Source organism: Somniosus microcephalus, chromosome 22 (assembly GCF_052327205.1).
Source record: "Somniosus microcephalus isolate GS21.2 chromosome 22, FLI_Smic_1.0, whole genome shotgun sequence".
In the NCBI taxonomy this organism is placed as follows: domain Eukaryota; kingdom Metazoa; phylum Chordata; class Chondrichthyes; order Squaliformes; family Somniosidae; genus Somniosus; species Somniosus microcephalus.
In genome coordinates this window covers 47,377,516-47,395,710 of record NC_141008.1, presented here as the reverse complement: position 1 = coordinate 47,395,710, position 18,195 = coordinate 47,377,516, and the positions used below count along the sequence as shown (strand labels likewise).

General features: G+C 50.3%; 1 protein-coding gene across 1 annotated transcript in view; it reads right to left on the bottom strand.

The window, feature by feature from the left end:
• The window catches only part of smtnl2 (smoothelin like 2), a 49,625-nt gene that overhangs the window by 15,817 nt on the left and 15,613 nt on the right, over positions 1-18,195 (bottom strand). Inside the window, exons 2-4 of the mRNA XM_085964625.1 lie at positions 3,847-3,925; positions 2,097-2,294; positions 83-158 (exon numbers count right to left, since the gene is read on the bottom strand). Coding sequence (XP_085820751.1) covers positions 83-158; positions 2,097-2,294; positions 3,847-3,925 — 353 coding nt within the window. The remainder of the gene's footprint in view (positions 1-82; positions 159-2,096; positions 2,295-3,846; positions 3,926-18,195) is intronic.

The following is an 18,195-nucleotide window of genomic DNA, read 5'->3' as shown; positions in this document are numbered from 1 at the left end:
GGGGTTTAGAGCATGGAGGCAGAGCAGGTGAGAGGTGAGTGGGTTGATTTGTTTGGGGTGGTTTCACCGCGACCCTCCCTACCTGGATGGAGAACGGACATCGCTCGACATCGTGTAGCTGATGGAAGAGACGGTCTTACTGACACTGACACTCTTGTCTGGAAAAAAAGAACAATGAAAGAGAAGCAATGAGATTCTACAGAAACACAACACAAACACACTTCCCTGCATTCCATACACACCATTTGTAATCACATAAACACCAGAGCCATGTCAGTCCTGGCTCAATGCGTCGCACTCTTGCCTCTGACTCAGGACGTTGTGGGTTCGAGTCCCACTTCAGACGCTTGAGCACAAAAATCTAGGCTGACACTCCAGTGCAGTACTGAGGGAGCGCCGCACTGTTGGAGGGGCAGTGCTGAGGGAGCGCCGCACTGTCGGAGGGGCAGTACTGAGGGAGCGCCGCACTGTCGGAGGGGCAGTACTGAGGGAGCGCCGCACTGTCGAAGGGGCAGTACTGAGGGAACGCTGTACTGAGGTAGCGCCGCACTGTCGGAGGGTCAGTACTGAGGGAGCGCCGCACTGTCGGAGGGTCAGTACTGAGGGAGCGCCGCACTGTCGGAGGGGCAGTGCTGAGGGAGCGCTGCACTGTCGGAGGGGCAGTACTGAGGGAGCGCCGCACTGTCGGAGGGGCAGTACTGAGGGAGCGCCGCACTGTCGAAGGGGCAGTACTGAGGGAACGCTGTACTGAGGTAGCGCCGCACTGTCGGAGGGTCAGTACTGAGGGAGCGCCGCACTGTCGGAGGGTCAGTACTGAGGGAGCGCCGCACTGTCGGAGGGTCAGTACTGAGGGAGCGCCGCACTGTCGGAGGTGCTATCTTTTGGATGAGACGTTAAACTGAGGCCCTGTCTGCTCTCTCAGGTGGACGTAAAAGATCCTATAGCACTGTTTTGAAGAAGAGCAGGGGGAGTTCTTCCTGGTGATCTGGGCCAATATTTATCCCTCAATCAACATCACTAAAACAGTTTATCACATTGCTGTTTCTGGGATATTGCTGTGCGCAAATTAGCTGCTCATTATAACTACACTTCAAAAGTACTTCATTGGCTGTAAAGCACTTTGGGACGTCTGGCGGTCATGAAAGGCGCTGTCAAAATACAAGTCTTCTTTCTTTAGTCACGATGCTCCGCTGTCATGGTGCGGGGCCGGCTCGATGGACCAGCTGGTCTCGCCCTGCCCGTCATTTTTGTAGAACAATCAGGAACGGGAGCCCAGGCTGGTTTCCCCCCACCCCCTCGCCCAGGGGCACTGAGACTGACTGCAGTACCCCTCCCAACATCTCACCTGAGATCCGTTAACTCCGCACAGACCAGGGACGGGACTGAGCCTCAGGAACCTGCCGGCCAGGTTTCACTGCCTGGATGGTTTATGTCAACATTTCATCTCGGCCGTCTCACTGTTGATAGCCTACAGACCCATTCACCTGCCCTCTGTCGCATCAAGGCCGTCTGAAGTAGGCAGGAGCTGCCAACCTGCTGGACTTCCTCCGCTGTAGGGGTGTGATGGCGAACCGTGTACAGTACATGGCAGGGCGTGCACATCGGGGGGTTGGGGGGGTGGTCTCTGGTCCCGTCCCTGGTCTGTGCTGGATCCCTGCTGAGGCAGCCATAGGTGGACGCTACGATTGGCCCTCGTACCCCAGAGTTACAGAGATGACATTCAGTCGGGTGTGGCTAGGCTTAGGATCAGGCTCAACGACGATGCCCCTAGTGAGGAATAGCCTGTCAACCCTCAACCAACACCTAAAAACGGATGATCTGGTCTTTATCTCATTGCTGTTTGTGGGATCTTGCTGTGTGCAAATTGACTGCTGCCTCTCCTACATTACAACAGTGACCACGCTTCAAAAGTACTTAATTGGCTGTGATGCGCTTTGGGACGTCCTGAGGTGGTGAAAGGCGCAAGTCTTTGTTTAACACCCAAACTATTTCAGTAAGAGTTAGCACCTTCAGGAATCATGGCAGAGAACTGGAGGGGAAAAGACAGGGTGACAGGGAGGGGAAAGGATTGCTGACCGCCTTCTGGTGCCACTCACCTGATTGATGTGCAGTTTGACTGACCGATTGGCTGAGGGTTTCCGATCGCGAGGCCCCGCTCGTCGACATTTCCGCACAGAACTTCTCCCCGGATTTGGTAACCGCGGTGATGGGCAGGTGAGCGAGGCCCACCGCTGCGGGCTGGTGCTCCTGTAAACCCGCCACCGGGCTGGGCTGGGATGTTGTCATTTCCTTCCCTACGGAAAGCGGAATTTAATTACATAGGTTTACACAGGATATACGGCACAGAAACAGGCCATTCGGCCCAACCAGTCCATGCCGCTGTTTATGCTCCACTCGAGCCTCCTCCCGTCTTTCCTCATCTAACTCTTATCAGCGTAACCCTCTATTCCCTTCTCCCTCATATGCTTGTCTAACCTCCCCTTAAATACATTGGAGTCGCATGGACTTGGGAGGTCATTAGTGAAGCTCTGAGCCCCTGATCTCAGGCCCATCCCTATGGGGAAAGCAAGCCATGCATTTTGGTTGGAAGAATGAGGAGAGGCAATATAAACTAAATGGTACAATTTTAAAGTGGGTGCAGGAACAGAGAGACCTGGGGGTGTACGTACACAAATCGTTGAAGGTGACAGGGCAGGTTGAGAAGGCTGTTAAAAAGAAGGCTTTATTAGAGGAATGGAGTACAAAAGCAAGGAAGTTGCGCTAAATCTTTATAAATCACTGGTTAGGCCCCTGCTGGAGTATTGTGTCCAATTCTGGGCTCCGCACTTTAGGAAGGATGTCAAAGTCTTGGAGAGGGTGCAGAGGAGATTTACCAGAATGGTTCCAGGGATGAGAGACTTCAGTTACATGGATAGACTGGAGAAGCTGAGGTTGTTCTCCTTGGAGCAGAGAAGGTTAAGGAGGAGATTTAATAGCGGTGTTCAAAATCATGAAGGGTTTAGACAGAGTAAATAAGGAGGAACTGTTTCCAATGGCAGGAGGGTCGGTAACCAGAGGACACAGATTTAAGGTGTTTGGCAATAAACCAGAGGGGAAATGAGAATATTTTTTATGCAGCGAGTTATGATCTGGAATGTGCTGCCTGAAAGGGCGGTGGAAGCAGATTCAATAGTAACTTTGGAATTGGATAAATACTTGAAAAGGAGAAATTGCAGGGCTCTGGGGGAAAGAGCGGGGGAGTGGGACTAATTGGAGAGCTCTTTCAAAGAGCCGGCACAGGCATGATGGGCCGAATGGCCTCCTCCTGTGCTGTGTGATTCTATGAAGTTTGGAATGGGGGCTGTTGTACATCTTAACTCTAACTCCATCTACATCAGTTCTTCGATTGAACTCACTCAGCATCTGTCAGCAGCCCACTCACCTATTGTCAAAAGGGACTCAAATTCAGGCCCACACCAAGGGTCCAGGCACATAGTCTAGGCCACCCCTCCAGCACAGTACTGAGGGAGTGTAAGGTTGTGGAAGGTGCTATTCTTTGGATGCAATGTGGCCTGTATTATGTACTCAAGTCTCTGGAGTGGGACTATGAACCCATAATCTCCTGACTTCAATGCAAGAGTGCTACCCACTGAGCCACAGCCAACACTCAGAACTAGGGTGTAGGTGGAAGGAGAGAGTCATGTTGGGCGTTGAGGCAGGGAGAGTCACTCAAGCTGTTCCTCCCAGCAGTGTTGGAGGAAGACCGAGAGAGCAAGAGGAGAAGAACATGAATTGCCTTAGAAAATTGAAATAAATTGAATCATCCACCAGAACGATGGGAAAGGGAAGGATTATCTCTGGTCTTGCCTCTTATGGTCACTTCCGCACTGATGTTTGTCAATCTCCCACCTTCTGTCCCATTCTGCGCTGCCATCTGTTCTTCAGCCTAAAGAGACAAGGAAGAGAAAGGAAATGGGTTAAGAACATAAGAATTAGGAGCAGGAGTCGGCCATTCGGCCCCTCGAGCCTGCTCCACCATTCAATAAGATCATGGCTGATCTTCGACCTCAACTCCACTTTCCCGCCCGATCCCCATATCCCCTGAGTATCCAAAAATCTATTGATCTCAGCCTTGAATATACTCAAAGACTGAGCCTCCACAGCCCTCTGGGGTAGAGAATGCCAAAGATTCACCACCCTCTGAGTGAAGAAATTCCTCATCTCAGTCCTAAATGGCCGACCCCTTATTCTGAGACTGTGACTCCTGGTTCTAGACTCCCCAGCCAGGGGAAACATCCTCTCAGCATCTACCCTATCAAGCCCTGTAAGAATTTTGTATGTTTCAATGAGATCAGCTCTCATTCTTCTAAACTCTAGAGAATATAGGCCTAGTCTACTCAATCTCTCCTCATAGGACAATCCCCCCATCCCAGGAATCAAGCTTCAGAAACCCAAAGAGCCAAACTTCCCTTCTCCTTGTAACCAGGGAGCCTGGGAAATCTGTCCCTCCTAAAATGGAGATTATCAAGAGGCCATTCAACTGGTCCACACTTCTCCTTCCACAGGCCATGTACCATCTACCCCATTATAAACCCCACCCCACTTGCCAATCTGGAGAGAAAGAGCTTAAGGCAGGAACGCATCGAGGTGCATCAAACATTAAATGGTACAGATAAGGTAAGACCAGAATTATTTCTTCAAAATGTGTCAGATCAGTAGAACAAGAGGAGGTAAATTTAAAACCAATAGAAGGAAAACCTTTACTCAAAGAGTGAGAAGTGCCTGGAATATTCTGCTCATGGAAGTGGAGGCAAAACATTTGGGTCATTCAAAATGAAGCTGAATGAGATAGGGAGAGATAGGGCACTAGAGGGATGGACTTTGATGGGAGAGATAGGGCACTAGAGGGATGGGCTTTGATGGGAGAAGTAGGGCACTAGAGGGATGGGCTTTGATGGGAGAGATAGGGCACTAGAGGGATGGGCTTTGATGGGAGAGATAGGGCACTAGAGGGATGGGCTTTGATGGGAGAGATAGGGCACTAGAGGGATGGGCTTTGATGGGAGAGATAGGGCACTAGAGGGATGGGCTTTGATGGGAGAGATAGGGCACTAGAGGGATGGGCTTTGATGGGAGAGATAGGGCACTAGAGGAATGGGCTTTGATGGGAGAAGTAGGGCACTAGAGGGATGGGCTTTGATGGGAGAGATAGGGCACTAGAGGGATGGGCTTTGATGGGAGAGATAGGGCACGAGGGATGGGTTTTGATGGGAGAGATAGGGCACTAGAGGAATGGGCTTTGATGGGAGAGATAGGGCACTAGAGGAATGGGCTTTGATGGGAGAGATAGGGCACTAGAGGAATGGGCTTTGATGGGAGAGATAGGGCACTAGAGGGATGGGTTTTGATGGGAGAGATAGGGCACTAGAGGGATGGGTTTTGATGGGAGAGATAGGGCACTAGAGGGATGGGTTTTGATGGGAGAGATAGGGCACTAGAGGGATGGGTTTTGATGGGAGAGGTAGGGCACTAGAGGGATGGGCTTTGATGGGAGAGATAGGGCACTAGAGGGATGGGCTTTGACGGGAGAGGTAGGGCACTAGAGGGATGGGTTTTGATGGGAGAGATAGGGCACTAGAGGGATGGGCTTTGACGGGAGAGGTAGGGCACTAGAGGGATGGGCTTTGATGGGAGAGATAGGGCACTAGAGGGATGGGCTTTGATGGGAGAGATAGGGCACTAGAGGGATGGGTTTTGATGGGAGAGGTAGGGCACTAGAGGGATGGGCTTTGACGGGAGAGGTAGGGCACTAGAGGGATGGGCTTTGATGGGAGAGATAGGGCACTAGAGGGATGGGCTTTGACGGGAGAGGTAGGGCACTAGAGGGATGGGCTTTGATGGGAGAGATAGGGCACTAGAGGGATGGGCTTTGATGGGAGAGATAGGGCACTAGAGGGATGGGCTTTGATGGGAGAGGTAGGGCACTAGAGGGATGGGCTTTGATGGGAGAAGTAGGGCACTAGAGGAATGGGCTTTGATGGGAGAGATAGGGCACTAGAGGGATGGGCTTCAGTGAACAGTAGTTTGACAGACAGGGCTCAATCCCAATTCTCAGTTGGCAAATGTACCATCCAGCGTGGTACTGAGTTTGATTCCCAGTTAGTGTTGAGTTAACCGACCTAAACTGAGATGGTGGCTAGGCTGGGTGTGTCGGGTAGGGCTGGGCGGGGCAGGGTTGGTGAGGTGGGTGCGGACGGGGGCTTTCTGGGTGGGGGAGGTGTGGCGGGGTGGATGTGGGAGGACGAGTTGGTGAGTGACTCCGCTGGAAACCACACGGGTGGCTGGTGGATGAGGACAGGATCGGGTTTGGCTGTGGTGGTAGGTTTATGACTGAAGATTAGCCGCATGGGTAAGTTACAGGAGGGCTGGCAAATCTCATTAGCTACAGATGTGAGCCATGACTCCGTGAGTAGCACTCTCTCTCTCTCTCTCTCTCTCTCTCCCATCTCTTAGAGAGAAGGTCGTCAGTTCAAGCCCCACTCCAGAGACTTGAGCCCATAATCCAGGCTGACCCAGTGCAGTACTGAGGGCGCGCCGCACTGTCGGAGGGGCAGTGCTGAGGGAGCGCCGCACTGTCGGAGGGGCAGCACTGAGGGAGTACTGCACTGTAGGAGGTGCCGTCTTTCGGATGAGACGTTAAACCGAGATCCCGTCTGCGCTCTCAGGTGGACGTAAAAGATTCCACGGCACTATTTTGAAGAAGAGCAGGGGAGTTATCCCCGGTGTCCTGGGGCCAATATTTCTCCCTTGACCAACATCACTAAAACAGATTATCTGGTCATTATCACATTGCTGTTTGTGGGAGCTTGCTGTGCGCAATTTGGCTGCTGCGTTTCCTACATTACAACAGTGACTGCACTTTTTAAAAAAAAAAAAAAAAGCACTTCATTGGTTGTGAAGCGTTTGGATGTCCTGAGATGGTGAAAGGCGCTGGAGAAAGGCAAGTACTTTCTTTATACTGTCGCTCAGTAAAAACCAGTGCCAGTAGCAGAGGAGGAACACAAACTGGAGGGAGACTCCCTTTGATGTTTCATGCAACAAGAGGAGGAGGCCGTTCAGCCCCTCGAGCCTGTTCCAGCATTCCATTAGATCATGGCTGATCTGTACCTCAAGCTCCATTTACCCGCCTTTGATCCCACATCCCTCGATACCTTCACCCAACAAACACCTGTCGATCTCGGGTCGCAGATTCCGAGCTACACCAACTGTCGGCAAAGTTATTTTGAAGTTAGCAGGCCAAGGCTAGACCCAGAGTCAAGAGCCTCACTCGCGCTCCATGTGAATACAGACTTGCTAACACTTCAACTTCGGCACTGAAACCCCTGAGTTTTGATTTGAACCGTGTCCTGTTTATAATATTGGGTGTCTTGCGTGAGGACAGCGGAGAGAGAGAGCGAGAGAGAGATGGGCTCGTTTTAAGTGTTGATCCATGACAGATGGAGCATAAACAATGATCTTTAAATAGAACAGCACCGAGAGGCCCAGGGAGCTGAGCTGAGAGGCTGCTTCAAAAATGGAATGAGGGTGAGAGAAGGCAAATGGTATGCTGGCCTTTATAGCGAGAGGATTTGAGTACAGGAGCAAGGATGTCTTGCTGCAGTTGTACAGGGCCTTGGTGAGACCACACCTTGAGTATTGTGTGCAGTTTTGGTCGCCATATCTGAGGAAGGATGTTCTTGCCATGGAGGGAGTGCAGCGAAGATTCACCAGACTGATACCTGGGATGGCAGGAATGACTTATGAGGAGAGATTGGGTCGATTAGGCTTATATTCGCTAGAGTTTAGAAGAATGAGAAGGGATCTCATTGTAACTTATAAAATTCTAACAGGAGTAGGCAGACTAGATGCAGGAAGGATGTTCCCGATGGCGGGGGAGTCCAGAACCAGGGGTCATAGTCTAAGGATAAGGGGTAAGCCATTTAGGACTGAGATGAGGAGGAATTTCTTCACCCAGAGAATGATGAAACTGTGGAATTCTCTACCACAGAAGGCAGTTGAGGCAAATTCATTAAATATATTCAAGAAGGAGTTACGAGATATATTTCTTAAGGCTAAAGGGATCGAGGGATATGGGGAGAAAGCAGGGACAAGGTACTGAATTTGGATGATCAGCCATGATCTCATTGAATGGCGGAGCAGGCTCGAGGGGCCGAATGGCCTACTCCTGCTCCTATCTTCTATGTTTCTATGAGAGTGCGATCCCGTGGAATCTCCGAGAGCCCTGCCAAAGGGGGCGCAAGCTGAACCACCTGCTCGCCCTTGCACACTGGGATATCGGGGTTCCATCTTCATCACCACTGCCTTGGTGGTGATCTGGCAGGGGGGCATCGCACACCCGTTACAGAACCTGCCTGGTTTCATTCCATTAAAAATAATGGGAGGAATATCTAGCGGGTTCTATAAGGGGCATGTGTCACCCTCCGCCCTCCCCCCGCATTGGATTACTGACCAGGGGGTGAAGACAAAAATCAACCCCAAAATGTGAGACACTCTTTCAAAGATCACTGGGCAAGGTCATGGGGTAAATCCATCATCCGGTGAGGTACTGAGCCAAGCAGAGTCAGGAAGATCCCAAGTTTGCTGCTCCGGTCTGTGCTGTCCAGGGCGATAGCTTGAGGTGCAATAGTCGGTCTTGTGCCTGATCCTGGCAACACTCGCAGTCTGGACTCACACTTGAAGAATGGATGCTTGGCTCGAGGCACGGCGTCCCTGTGGAACTAACTGTACCCCAGTGTCTTCCCCCCCAGAGGAGGACAGAGTAACTGGCGGAGAAAGGAAGGTGATGGGGCAGGTACTGAATGGTGAGATACGAGGCGGGAGGCAGTGGACGCTGGATTGAACAATTGTACGCGGTGAGCAAATTGTGGGCAGGAGTTTCCCTGTTTGAAACATTTCCTGTGATTTGGAATTTTGTGTTGGGAGCGCTTCCTGTACGGACTAAAGCAAGGGAAGGGAATCTGTGGGGGGGCGGGTTCAAGATACTCTAATAAGGTGAGGAACCTGTGAACTAAATATGCTCCTATCCTAACTCACACCAAGTCCCGTTCACCCATCATCCCTGTGCTCGATGACCTGCACTGGCAACGCCTCAATTAAAAAAAAATCTTATCATTGTTTTCAAATCCCTCCAAGGCCTCGCCCCTCCCTATCTCTGTAACCCCCTCCAGCCCTACAACCCTCCAAAATCTCTGCACTCCTCCAATTCTGGACTCTTTAAGCATCCCAGATTATAATCGCTCCACCGTTGGCGGCCGTGCCTTCAGCTGCCTCGGCCCCGAGCTCAGGAATTCCCTCCCTAAACCTCTCCGCCTCTCTACCTCACTCTCCTTTAAGATGCTCCTTGAAACCTACCCTGTCCTAATATTTCATTATATGGCTCAGTGTCAAATTTTGTTTGTTAACGCTCCTGTGAAGCACCTTGGGACGTTTTATTTCATTAAAGGCGCTGTATAAATACAAATTGTTACGATTGTAAATATAACTTAAGGCATGACAACATCATAACTTCTCCCCAATGGATTAGTGGGTGAATCCACCAAGTGACTTGGTCCTCACTAGAAAGTTCTGGGTCTGATTCCTGTTCTGTCTTGAGTTTGCTGATTTGAGTCACGGCTAGTAGCTGAGGCACGACATTTGGCCTCAGTACCCTTAGTTTAGGAAAGGGAAAGATCAGCCAGGGTTCCTGCTCCGGATGACTGTCCAATGACCCCCTAAATGGATGTCGGGAGAGGACAGGATCCCAACACTGACACCCTAGAACTTAGGCAATGACGGTGTCTGCTGGAGACCAAGGTTCAGCAGCACATTATCACCGTGTTTATGGCTTGATACCAATGCTATCTAGTTTCCTGTCACATCGCTCTATCTTTAATTATAGTCGATGGATCATCGTGACTCTTTTTCCATTAACTCAGGTTCCTATGGCCAAGAGCCCTCGCACACTCTGCTCCTTCTCCATATCAAGGACCACCGCCACTCATCATCCAACCCAATCCATGCTTCTGCTGATGGTTTAACTCTGCACTCATCACCTTTCTTCAGATTACAGTGCTCACAACCTCCAATCCTCAGTGCAATGGTTGAATCACTGCATCTTCATCTCCTCATTGAAGTCGTGAAGAACCCCCAGCTTCTTTCAATTCTCCAAAGACAATTTTATCATGTCTCTCACCAGTCTCACCAACAGCTCCCAACCTCTTACCCTTAATGGCTCAATCCTTTTGTATCTAATTATCAACATTCTCAGCCTCACTATCTCGTCCAGTACTAAAGCGGCCCCAGATAACTGTCTCCTCTTCTGGTGTCGATCTCTTGTCCTTAACAAGCGTTAAGTCTCCTACAAAGCCCGTGCTGTTCAAAACTTGGACACATTTCCCATGACTGGGGAGACTCCTCCAACACCTCGCACATTCCTGGTTACAGGACACCGCTTATTGCCTGATAAGCAATTCCTCTCTCACGTGCAAAGAGACAACTTGCATTTCTATAGCACCTTTCACGACCTCAGGCTGTCCCAAAGTGCTTCACTGCCAATGAATTACTTTTGAAGTCTAGTCACTGTTGTAGTGTAGAGAAACGCGGCAGACAGATTGCCTTCAATCTCTTTCTCTTCATCACAATCTTTTTATCTCTACTTTATCAATCGTCAATGCTCTCTTGTGTTCCTCCTGAGTTCCAAATCCCTCATCCTACACCCTCCTCCTCCCAGCATCTTCACTGTGCGTATGTCAAGATTCATCACACCATCTCCTAGTCACTCTTTCCTGAAACTGTTGAACTCTTTGCCTCCCTTAGTCTTCCCATTCTTCTACAATCTTCAGGCTTTAAAACCCGCCGTTTCCTGGTTTATCTTGTTTTCTCCTTTACGCTCTTGAGCCTCAGTGCTGTCCTGCACCTTGGGCTTGGGTCCCTCACCTTGGATTCTCAGAGAGGAAGGCACCTCCGTAAGGAGAGCCAAACTGTGTAACTGCTTCACCAAGTGTGCAATTGGTGGAAGATTTCCACAGGGCGTGTAGGGATTGGTGTCGGGGTAGATTGGAGGCACGAGCTGCTGCTGTACTGGACCGATAGAATGAGGTGAGCACAGCCCTCTTATTTTGGCGCCCTGTGAGCTCTGAGAATGGGCAGGTAGAGACACCGAGTCGCTTGTGCTGCTGGTAGAATTTTTCATGTTGGGTACTTCCAGTGGGCACCTATTTCCTGTCAAATAGGGACTTCCTGTTTACGGCACTTCCTGTACAGACAGAGGGACAAGAGCAGGGGCCTACCCCATTAATGAGAGGGTATTGGACAGCAACACACAGCCCTTGCATTTGGGAAATTACATTTTGTTTCCTTTGCTGTTTTATTTTCCTATCTTTGCATTCCCCTCTTCTGTCATTCCCCCCATAGCAGGGGCAGTAACCTGCTGCCAATTGTACTCCTGGGAACAGCTCTCTGTATTCTGTCTGATCAATACACCTCGGCTGTGCCTGACAGACCTGGAAACCCCAAACCATATTGTAACCAGCACAGAAAGACAGACACCCCCAACAGGGGTTACTTCAAAATCAATCATACACCTTCCCCAACATATCAATGAAGAAATAATCATACAATATCATCATTTACAGCTGGATTGACCTCTGCATCTGTCACAATCCTTTCCCTGCTGAATAAACAGTGACTCTGTACAGTTACACAGTGAGTGACCCTCGCCCTGAATAAACAGTGACTCTCTACAGTTACACAGTGAGTGACCCTTACCCTGAATAAACAGTGACTCTGTACATTTACACAGCGAGTGATCCTTACCCTGAATAAACAGTGACTCTGTACATTTACACTGAGTGACCCTTACCCTGAATAAACAGTGACTCTGTACAGTTACACAGCGAGTGATCCTTACCCTGAATAAACAGTGACTCTGTACATTTACACAGTGAGTGACCCTTACCCTGAATAAACAGTGACTCTACAGTTACACAGTGAGTGACCCTTACCCTGAATAAACAGTGACTCTGTACAGTTACAGTGAGTGACCCTTACCCTGAATAAACAGTGACTCTGTACAGTTACACAGCGAGTGACCCTCACCCTGAATAAACAGTGACTCTGTACAGTTACACAGTGAGTGACCCTTACCCTGAATAAACAGTGACTCTGTACAGTTACACAGTGAGTGACCCTTACCCTGAATAAACAGTGACTGTACAGTTACAGTGAGTGACCCTCACCCTGAATGTACAGTTACAGAGTGACCCTTACCCTGAGTAAACAGTACAGAGCAGAGAAGATTAAGAGGAGATTTAATAGAGATGTTCAAAATTCTGAGAGCTTTTGATAGAGTAAATAGGGAGAAACTGTTTCCACTAGTGGGAGGGTCGGTAACCAGAGGACACAGACTGAAGATAATTGGGAAAAGAATCAGAGGGGAGATGATGAGAATGTTTTTACGCAGCGAGTTGTTGTGATCTGGAATGCGCTGCCTGAAAGGGCGGGGGAAGCAGATTCAATAATAACTTTCAAAAGGGAAATGGATAAATACTTGATGAGGAGAAATGTGCTGGGCTGTGGGGAAAGAGCAGGGGGGCGTGGGACTAATTGGAGAGCTCTTTCAAAGAGCCGGCACAGGCACGATGGGCCGAATGGCCTCTTGTACTGTGTGATTCTATGATTAAAAGGACGGCCATGTACATCGTGCCTTTTACCCTGCTGAATAAACAGTAACTCTGTGCAATGACACAAGTAACCTTTACCCAAGAAAATTGGAAGAGAAAAAATATTCTTGTCATAAAAGATCTCACAGCTGTGTTCATGATGGGCTCCAGTGTTAACAAACTGGGTTCTGCTGTGAATTGTTTTTAAAAAGCAGAACTGTGATGTGATTGTATGTGAAACAGCTGTTTGTTGGGGAGGAGACGGGGGGGGAGGGGAGGCGGTTGGGGGAACGAGTTGGATGGAGGGGAGGGGAGTGGGAGAAGGTTGGGGAGGGGTTGTGGGAGAGGGTTGGGGAGGGGTTGTGGGAGCGGTGGGTTGGGGGGAGGGGGAGGGGTGGGGAGGAGCGGAGGGGAGGTGGGGTGGGTGTGGGGAGGAGGGAGGGGTTGGAAGAGGGGTGGGGAGGGAGCGGGGGCGAGGGGAGCGGAGTGGAGGGGAGGGGGAGCGGAGGGGAGGGGAGGGGAGCAGAGGGAGGGGGAAGGGGAGGAGGGGGAACGGTGGGAGGGGAAGAGGAGGGGGGGAGCGGAGGGGAGGGGAGGGGGGGGAGCGGAGGGAGGGGGAGCGGAGGGAGGGGGAGGAGGGAGCCGAGAGACGGAGCGATAGGTGAACTGCAGGGAAAGCTGGTGGAGGAACTGGTGACATCAGCTCCTCAGAATGTTCCGGCTGCTGTGCGGGGGAGGGGGACGAACAGCCGGCACAGACTGACGGACACAGATTAGCCGCAGATGGTCCAGTCAAACAGACTGGCTAAAGTGTTGCATCCCTGCTCTCCGACACAGCTCAACACCCATCTCTGTCGCTGTCTCTGTCTCTCTGTCTTTCTGTCCCTCTCTGTCTTTCTGTCCCCCTCTCTGTCCCTCTCTCTTTGTCCCTCTCTCTTTGTCCCTCTCTCTTTGTCCTTCTCTTTCTGTCCCTCTCTGTCTCTCTCTCTCTCTGTCTCTCTCTCTCCCTGTCTCTCTCTCTCTCTTTCTGTCCCCCTCTCTCTCTCTCTGTCCCTCTCTCTTTGAGAACATAACATAAAAACATAAGAAATAGGAGCAGGAGTAGGCCAATCGGCCCCTCGAGCCTGCTCCGCCATTCAATAAGATCATGGCTGATCTGATCCTAACCGCCAATCTACTATCACTGAACCATCTCCTGAATCTAACAGAATTAGACACACGGAATAGGAGCAGGATCAGGCTACACGGCCCCTGGGCCCGCTCCGCTACACACAGGGCCATGACCGATCCGAACCTAGACTCATGTCCAAATTCCTGCCCGTTCCCCGTAACCCTTTATTCCCTTTACTTCTAGGAAAATGTCTATTTCTGTTTTAAATTTATGTAATGATGTAGCTTCTACAGCTTTTTGGGGCAGCATATTCCATGGACCTACCACCCTCTGAGTGAAGTAGTTCCTCCTCATCTCAGTTTTGAAAGAGCAGCCCCTTATTCTAAGACTATGCCCCCTAGTTCTAGTTTCACCCATCATCGGGAACATCCTCCCCGCATCCACCCGATCCAACCCCTTCACAATCTTATATGTTTCAATAAGATCGCCTCTCATTCTTCTGAACTCCAATGAGTAGAGTCCCAATCTACTCAACCTCTCCTCATATGTCCATCCCCTCATCCCCGGGATTAACCGAGTGAACCTTCTTTGTACTGACTCGAGAGCAAGTATGTCCTTTCTTAAGTATGGACACCAAAACTGTATGCAGTATTCCAGGTGCGGTCTCACCAATACCTTGTACAACTGAAGCAATACCTCCTTATTTTTATATTCCCTCTCTCTTTGTCCCTCTCTCTCTGTCTCTCTCTCTTGCTATTTTTAACTTCTTGGCTGGAATGACCATTCGACCTGTCTTGACTTTCCCCGGAGTCGAGTCTGTTAACAACTGCAAATGGCTAACCCCGTGTTTGGACAGATTCCCCCCCTTCCCTCGGGAATAAGGGTTCCGCTCTGAATCTCCCACCTTCACAGGAAACAGAGCTGTTCATTGAGTTGGAACTGCTATGAAGAGACTTTTCCTGCTTTCAGCCGGATCCGGGATAGGAACAGGAGGAGGCCATTCAACCCCTCGAGCCTGATCCACCATTCAGTTAGATCACGGCTGATCTGTACCTCAACCCCATTTACCCGCCTTGGTTCCATAACCCTCGGTACCCTGACCTAACAAAAATCTATTGATCTTGTAGTGTATGTACCTTTAAGGGGAGAACTACTTTTTACAGCTCCTGTATACTGTAGTACCGGCAGTGACCACACCTGTATACAAACCCTGAGTAGGGATCTGCACTGTTAGTTTTAGAGCAACCCTCATCCAGTAAACACCTGTTGATTGTTCCTCTGCAGTCTCTGTCTATTTATTGAAGGACACCATACATCAAGATTCATGGATTTAACATTGGCGATGAGTCGATTCGAACCTACCTGCAACTCTGCAGAAGAAGGCCGATTCCAGGGGCACGGGCGTCGACCATCCGGCAGAGACTCCAGCGAGATGGGCTGGCAGCAGGTACGACGCAGACCCCTTCCCGGATGGCGGCGGCTGGAGCCGACCGACGGCACAGGGGAACACCGAGCAGCGTCGACAGGGTAAGAGCGAGGGTAAAGCGCACAGGGCGCAGCCGGGGTTGAAGACCGAGCGGCGGCGACGGGGTAAGAGAGAGGGTAGAGCGCACGAGGCGCAGCCGGGGTTCAGGACCGAGCGGCATCAACGAGAGAGGCGCGCAGGAAAACGCGCGGCCGGTGTTCAAGGGCTGAGCAGTGTCCGCGGGAGAAGAAGGGAGAGCGCGGAGACGCCATTTTTGAGCCGCAGCAGAGAAGAAGGGAGAGCGCGGGAGACGCCATTTTTGAGCCGCAGCGGAGAAGAAAGGAAAGCGCGGGAGACGCCATTTTGAGCCAGCGGAGAAGAAGGGAGAGCGCGGGAGACGCCATTTTTAGCCAGTCTAACCACACCCAGGGATGCCAAAGAGTGCCAGTGTCACAGCGTTCGACAATGAAGTCGAAGATTGGGCAACATATGTAGAACGCATAGAAGTGTACTGCAAGGCGAATGAAGTGCCAGATGCCAGGAAAGCACTGGTATTGTTGAATTCCATGGGTGCAAAAACGTATGGCTTACTGCGAAACCTAGTAACCCCAGAGAAGCCAGTGGAAAAGGATTTTGAAAGCATAGTGGCAATCCTACAGGACCACTTAAACCCCACACCGCTGCTGATAGCAGAAAGATTTAAGTTTCACAAAAGGAACCAGCATAAAGACGAAAGTAATGCTGAGTATTTAATGGAACTGCGCAAGCTATCGAAACACTGCCAGTTTGGAATGGGACTAGCAGATACTTTAAGGGACAAGTTTGTGTGTGGGCTTCAAAGTGAAGGAGCCCAGAAACGGCTTCTATCAGAAAAGGATCTTATGCTGGACAAGGCTTTCAGCATGGCAGTATCACACGAAGCAGCTGCAAGGGGCGCTGCAGAGATACAACGGAGACCGCAAGAATATGGCACAAATGAAATGTCATATGGAGCAGTGAAGTGTTATCGCTGCGGCAGAACAACACACGACCATAAGGATTGTTGGTTCAAGAACCAAGTGTGCAGACAGTGTGGAAAAGTAGGACACATAGCAAGAGTCTGCAGGTCGGGAAAGAAAACCAGCAGCAAGAAATCTCCACAGGAGAAGTACAAAAAGGTACATAAGGTGACGGAGAGTAGTTCAGACGAACAGAAAAGTGATACAGACTCCGGAAGCAAGGAGCTGGGTTGTCTGAAACTACATAATGTAATCAAAATGGAGGATCACCAAACTATCTGGGTCACACTCAAGATAGACGGAGTCCAAGTGAAAATGGAATTGGACACAGGATCAGCCCTAACAGTCATAAACCGAAGGGACTACAAGCGACTATTCTCACATATACCCTTGAGAGATACAGAGATTGTCTTGAAGACGTACACGGGGCAAAAAGTCTACCCCAAAGGAAAAATAAGGGTGAACGTTATATATAACGGCAAGGAAACACCAAAAATGGACCTATATGTGTTGCAGATGGAGGACCACCATTACTAGGACGTGAATGGATCTGGAAGATACAGCTAGATTGGCATTCCATACAAGCACTGACTGTAGATGCCAAAAAGGATGACGACGTCACACCTGGACGACTGTCAAAAATGCTAACTGACGCACAAGAAGTGTTCCAGGAGGGACTCGGAGCACTAAAAGGCATAACAGCGGCGATCAAAATAGAGGAAAATGCAAGCCCAAAGTTTTTTAAGGCCAGACCGGTGCCTTATGCGATCCTCCCAGCCGTCAAAGCAGAGCTGGAAGGTTTGGAACGTTCTGGAGTACTATCCAAAGTGGACTGGAGCGAGTGGGCTACACCCATCGTTCCTGTAATGAAGAGGTCGTTGAGTAATACGCCTGGGGAACCAAAGAAGGTTCGCATCTGTGGGGACTTTAAGGTGACAGTGAACCCAGTCCTTCACACAGTACAATATCCGCTTCCGCGGATTGAAGATATTTTCGCCTCGCTATCTGGAGGAAAACGCTTCACTAAGATTGATCTGGCCCAGGCGTACCTGCAAATGGAGGTAGAAGAAGCCTCGAAACAGTACCTCACGATCAACACTCACAAAGGTCTCTACCAATACAACCGGCTGGTGTTCGGGGTAGCATCGGCTCCGGCTATTTGGCAAAGGGCAATGGATCAAGTCCTGCAAGGGATTCCAGGGACCCAGTGTTATTTGGACGACATCCTGGTCACGGGCGAAAATGACAGTGATCACCTCGCCAACCTGGAGCAGGTGCTCACTAGATTGAAGGAATATGGGCTCCGAGCTAATCGCCACAAATGCGAGTTTTTCCAGAAGCAGATCTCGTATTGTGGCCACGTTATTGATGAAGAGGGGTTACATAAGTCCCCTGAAAAGATTGAGGCAGTAGTCAAGGCTCCAGCACCGGAAAATGTGTCACAACTGAGGTCGTTCCTCGGGCTGGTGAACTACTACCATAAGTTCTTGCCGAATTTGTCTACAGTACTACACCCACTGAACACCCTACTGCAAACGGGGGTACCATGGAAGTGGAATGACGAATGTAAACGAGCTTTCCAGAAGTGCAAAGAATTGATCACATCAAAAGAGGTGTTGGCTCATTTCAACCCAGCACTACCAATTCGGTTGGCGTGTGATGCATCACCCTATGGTATTGGAGCGGTGCTGTCGCACAAATTCCCGGACGGCTCGGAGAGGCCAGTAGCCTTTGCGTCTCGGTCACTAACCTCAGCCGAGCGTAACTACGCCCAGATTGACAGGGAGGCCCTCGGCCTAGTGTGGGGAGTGAAAAAGTTCAACCACTATCTGCACAGGCAGAAGTTCACCTTGCTGACTGACCACCAACCACTTGTCTCCATCTTTAATCCAAAGAAGGGCGTTCCGGTGATGACTGCGCAACGGCTACAAAGATGGTCCCTTT